A 6,000-nucleotide genomic window follows, 5' to 3' on the forward strand; every position below is an offset into this window, starting at 1 on the left:
TGTTGCTGATGTGTAAATGTATATGTCACCAATGCAGACTGATTTTGGTTCATAGGAGGTGAGTCCTGGTCAGGCTTTTAGCCGTTGGTGTCTGCTTCCCGCAGGGAAACTATTTTTTTGCTGCAAATAAGAAATGTTTGGTTTTGATATCATATATATATATATATATATATATATATATATATATATATATATATATATATATATATATATATATCTGAAAGAAGTGTATACTGAGATGTGTATACATGTATAAAAAAGACATGTTTCATGTATACATGCATACATGAAAGAAGTGTATACATGTATAATGAGATCTAACAGAATAGTAATGCCAAGCAATGTATAGGGGAAGTTATTAGAACCAATGGAATGTAAATAGGAAGAAAGAAAAGTGGGTGAAAAAATCACCAGCCGTGAGCAGGAATCGAACCTACGACCTCCGAATAACGCGTTCGATGCTCTAACCACTAAGCTATGACAACGGCCTTCCCTCCACCTACTTTTTTTGGGTTTATATGTGAATTTAGAAGTAGGAGTGTCAGTCAGCGCCATCTATAAGCCAAGCGACGAGTGTGAAACACTCTTTTATGCGCATGTTTGGCGTCACGTAGCACTTGAAGTTATTTCGAGCGGGCAGCTGATCAATAGTTTCTTGTATACAACCTGATGACACCAAGTCTGCCAGTACGAGACCCTCGTTAATGAATAAGAGAAAATTGTGTATACCTAAGGGCTTGTTTTCCATGTTTTGACACAATATCGATGAGATATAACAAACAGTAATGCCAAGAAATGTATAGGGGAAGTTATTAGAGGGAAGGCCGCTGTGATAGCTCAGTGGTTAGAGCATCGAACGCGTTATACGAAGGTCGTAGGTTCGATTCCTGCTCATGGCTGGTTATTTTTTCACCCACTTTTCTTTCTTCTTATTTACATTCCATTGGTTCTAATAACTTACCCTGTACATTTCTTGGAATTACTGTCTGTTAGATCTCATTAATATTGTGTCAAAACACGTAAAAACGAGCCCTTCGGTATACACTTCTTTCTCTTAATTTTATATATATATATATATATATATATATATATATATATATATATATATATATATATATATTATATATATATATTACTTCGGGATCGCATGGGATTTGAACCCGGTCCTATAAGTGACAGCCGACTATTCTACCAGAGCTACGCTACTGTTTAGAACCTCCTTCAAAAAGACTGTTCACGGGTGATATGTAGGGCAACGAATGGCGCTATAGCGTATGCATGATAGGGTGGCAGAATAGGAACGTTCAAATGATCTGTCACGAAATGTTCATTCCTGAATGACTCTGTGCTTTTAAGCTTCCCGCCCGCTTCAATGTTCTGAAACATATTTTTTATCATCATGAGCTCCGTGCAGCATCGACAAACTACACGTAATTCTTTACAGACATGCGGCTTGTACATCGCTTGCCTGCCGAAAGACCAGTGCTAGCATAGGGTGTCCTTCTCTACTTCCAAAAAATCATGAGTCATGGTGTTGTGAACACCTTGCGTGTGCGCTAGTATTGTCGGTGCAGAGAGTGTTTAGAGCAGGCGCTTGAAAGGTAACTTTTGCAGCTTTTCGTGTGACTGTGCTCTGCGTAGGCCTGGTGTGTTTTCACTGTTTGTGCAATACCAAACCGCTCATAAAGATTGAAAAGATAGTCAGATTTGCGGAAGGAACGGTGGCAAGTGTCCACCGTGCGAAAATAAATCTCCGACGATAGTACCAATGCATTTTCTCTATGTGAGGGTAGTGGAGCAGTTTTATATGTATACAAGACGTGGCTGAAAGCTTGATGTTATTGGTGACCGTGCACTCAATAAAGTTCTGTTTGTATGCACTTCCGCAACACAATGCGTAGGAAGACTACCTTTATAATGGTTCACATCACTGGTTTGTGCTTTTGGTACGAGATGTCCCGCCCACTGCGGTGGTGTTGTGAATTGTGGTGGTTGCCTGCTGACCTGAAAGTCACGGGTTGGATCCCGGTCAACATGGTCGCACTTCAATGGAACAAATATGCTAGAAGCTCGTGTATGTGCAGCATCGGTGCACGTTAACAAAGACCAAGTCACCAAAGTCTTCGCGGTCCTCCACTACGGCATTCCTCATATTCACACCTTGGTTTTGAGGCATAACAACACCTTTATTATTATAATTTTGTCCTTCGTGCACTTCAGACATGCATATTACTGTTTACACTGCACAATTTTGTAACCTAATCAGAGTCATACTATAGTCATAAAACTATAGATAACATGATCAGACTTGCAATTTATTAACTTTCATTACCTTGCTCGTATTTTATCTTCGGTGCTGTCAAGCCAGAAGTGGCTCTAGTAATTAGGTTCCGTTTACTATCAATTTTGCTAACTAAATTTTACATCTCCAAGCATATTTTTAATATCCCATCTATTTCATGCAACTAATATTTACAGTAGGTACTAAATTTTTTGTGTTGTTTCAATACTCAGACCTTTGTACCACCTTTATCTGTATTTTGTTGAAGTCACGAGTGGTAAAACATTTTGTTTTTTATGTATCCGTGTGCCAGCGCAAGAAAAAAAGGCAAATGAAACCTTCTGATTTTAATCGCTGACTGTGTGTGTGCCAGGGGGCTGCTCAAAATGTTGACGAACACTACAAAGAAGAATAAAGATCCAATGGTGATGTGGCCGGACAAAAAAAAATCCACGCATCGTGCAACATTTACTCATGACTTAGGGAACTCTCAGATGTTCTAAATGTGACCCTGTGTGGATTTCTTGATAACCTAAATGTTGACGACAGCTGCGCTAAATTTTAAGCAATTCGTGCACATAAAGCGTTTACCTTAAAGGGGCCGGGAAAGGGTCACTCATGACACACACTAACTAGGTGACGTTTCTAGTGACGGCAGCGTACGAATTGTCGACCTGTGTGGACGATTATTGAGGCCTCGATAAGCTTCTCGAGCATGGACGCTTTGCCGCGATAATAGTTCATGCATATCAACTGTTGTTACGCTGTGGTCACCTAGAACGTCACCAGGTCAATGTGTGTGACGGCCGGTGGTTTCGCATTGTCGTTTTAGGAGTGACCCTTTCACGATCCTTTTGAGAAAGGATCAGCTTACTAAAAGCCACGCGATCACACATAGATATGCCTGTGGGAACCGACTAAGGAAAGACACCTTATACGTATAGGAGTCATATAATTGGCCTGAGTTACCTATATATGGAACACAGCTCAGTTGTGCGCCTCACTCGGCTTACGTCGATTTTCATTCTTTTAGCATACGACCTCTAGCACTTACTCGATATCAATTTCATTTTGAATGGGGTGATTAGTACGTTGATTATACAGGTGACGTTCCAAATATATATTATAAATTTTTATGGTTACCTCAACCAATTGTACACTCTTTGTTCTTGTTTATGCAGGCTCTGGACCTTCTGCCGGCATAGTTGCAGCCATAGTTGTTGTGTTGATGATCTTGATCGTAGCCACTGTAGCTTCAATCGTTGTCATTCGTAAGCGACGCAACCTACAGTGAGTATTTCTCTTAATCGCGAAAAAACTTCACACATGCTTAGGTGTGCCCACTTTTTTATCCATGTACATAATTTTAAGGATGCAATAAACTGGCGTCAACAGTGAACATGGCGCCAAAACCACAACCACACAAGCTATGTAGGTTACTTCTGATGTAGTGGGAATATTGCCCGTTGCGGAAGAATTCCAAATGCAGTTGAAATAAGCCAATCAGCGTATTGTTTCGTCGAGCATTATATCGACTTTGTGGTTATATTGCTTATAATGTTTGTTCCTTCGCTTAGGAACACTCATTCAAATGAGTGCTTTGTTCTTGCTTATTGTGTTGGAACTGTATTTAAATAAAAAAAATTCAAAGTGTCCAGAGTACTACATACTAGTTTTCCATAAAATTGTACTCTCAGAAACGCTAGGCGTCTTCGGCTGTAACATTTTCTCGCCGGCCTCAGCAAGTTCTCAGAGCAACAATGCCCTTGTTATTGTTATTCCTATTTTATTCATAGTGTTTATGTCGATGACTCTTCATCATAATAAACTATCGCAAATCAATCTGAACTCAGCCCTTTATCATTACTTGAAGAGATAAAATATTGCGAACATTGAACATAGCTTATGCCAGAAAGTAGCAACTGAATAAGACAACAAATGCGCTTGTTGACATGGCTTTCAGGATTCCAGTTTCCCCTGAAGTTCTGTTTTACATTTAGTTGTCATATTTCTTCACATAAATTGTGTACTTCTCCACAGGAATGCGCCGGTCTTCCTGGACAATCCTTCGTACGATGCGGCAGCAGATGAGACGAGTAAGCAATATTATAAGAAGAAATTTGCACTTGCCTTGGCAAACGTTTTTTTTAGCATATGTGCGTAGGTAAATTCATATGTAAAACAAAGTTTCAATTAGTCTAAATTATTTATTATTGCAAATTTACACGTAAATTTACTTACTGATGCCATTACACCTATATATCGAACGTATGAAAAAGAAATATTGGTACAAAAAGAGCTATTTTGTGGAGTGTTAGCGAATGTAATTGTAATTAGCGGCTGCGTTCATCAAACATACTTATGAACAAAATCACGACATATGCTAAACTCAGAGGTTGATTGCGGCAGGTGTGACATTGTACTCTGAGCAAACAAGGCACAAGCGCAGAGAAGAAGCAGTGACGAGATTAATCATAGTAACAATGTGGTTTTATTTAGGAAACGCTTTGTAAAAGCAATGCCCTGAACTGTGCGCTGTTCTTTTTTCTTCCTATGTTAGTCAAGCTTCTAATACCAATTTCTGAGATTTTACAAGCGACAACCACGATGTGATTCAGATGCACCCGCAGTAAAGCACTGCAGAATAATTTTCACCTTCTACAGTTCTTCAGTGATGCCCGTGTTCTAAAGGACACAATTTTTCTGTGCCTTTCACCCTCATCAAAATGCAGCTGCCACATCTTTGTATGGAAACCCCACCTTTGGGTTCAGCTGCTCGACACCCTGCATACTAAGGTACCTCGTCGAGTAAAAAATCATCTTTGGGCTGTCAACGAATGCCACAATAAATCTATCTATCTTAGAAATGGTGGCGAAGGAGAGAAATCGGAGGTTATCGCTTTTGTTTTATACTATTACTCTTATCAAGGAAACCAGAAAACGATGAATATGCCGAATACTGTCGGGTGAATGGCTGCCTATTTAAAAAAATGGCCAATAGCCTTGTGACCTTCAGTGTACACTTTTACATAGGTAACTAAGCGAAACGTGATTTCTGCTTTCTTTCTACATTCCAGAGCTATTCAACTGACAAGAGGAGCCAACCACATTGTACAAAACAGCAAATAGTCGACTTCTATTCGCTACTTTATTTATATAGTGTACATGTCGATATAACAGCATATTGATCAGCACGAAGAGTAAAAGAGTTGAACAAATTCAATGCTCTGGTCACGTTATTCACTGCACTACTGCGAAGACACGCCTAAGATTGCAAACCACACCATTTTGAGTTTTTTACAGCGAAAGCTGTTGTGAGACTACACCATGGGTCGTGCGCAGCGCTGTGGTTGTCCACTGCAACTGCCGGTGTCCGTAACCACTATCGAAAAAAAATGAAAAAAAATTTTCACTAAAAATTTCCGATATCATAGTGATATTTGAACCTGGGTCCACTGAGCACCAGCCCAGTGCTCTGCTTTGAGCCACGCTTGGGACTTGCTCGCAAACTTTCCTTAGACATAATTGATGTCGGGAAAGGAATCGCGTTAATATGAGTAATAAAGCGTTTTAAAACATCAAACAAACAACCAAGCGTCACACAATGTGCATCGCATAACAAGTTAGTCGCCCAATGCTCCAAAACATTACAAATGCTTCTTCTTCATCAACTATTAGCTGTGGCACATACCCACTTCAGGCCTAATTCTCTTATAGTC

The 6,000-nt window shown here is 39.7% G+C and overlaps 1 protein-coding gene across 1 annotated transcript in view; it reads left to right on the plus strand.

Annotated features, from left to right (window-relative positions):
* LOC119169739 (MAM and LDL-receptor class A domain-containing protein 1) overlaps window positions 1–5,504 on the plus strand; it is a 242,581-nt gene extending 237,077 nt beyond the window's left edge. The window contains exons 63-65 of the mRNA XM_075886844.1: window positions 3,463–3,571; window positions 4,322–4,377; window positions 5,359–5,504. Of these exons, the coding sequence (XP_075742959.1) occupies window positions 3,463–3,571; window positions 4,322–4,377; window positions 5,359–5,372 (179 nt within the window). The 3' untranslated portion in view covers window positions 5,373–5,504. The remainder of the gene's footprint in view (window positions 1–3,462; window positions 3,572–4,321; window positions 4,378–5,358) is intronic.
* Window positions 5,505–6,000: the final 496 nt, after the last annotated feature.

This window comes from Rhipicephalus microplus, chromosome 2 (assembly GCF_043290135.1).
Source record: "Rhipicephalus microplus isolate Deutch F79 chromosome 2, USDA_Rmic, whole genome shotgun sequence".
Classification (NCBI taxonomy): domain Eukaryota; kingdom Metazoa; phylum Arthropoda; class Arachnida; order Ixodida; family Ixodidae; genus Rhipicephalus; species Rhipicephalus microplus.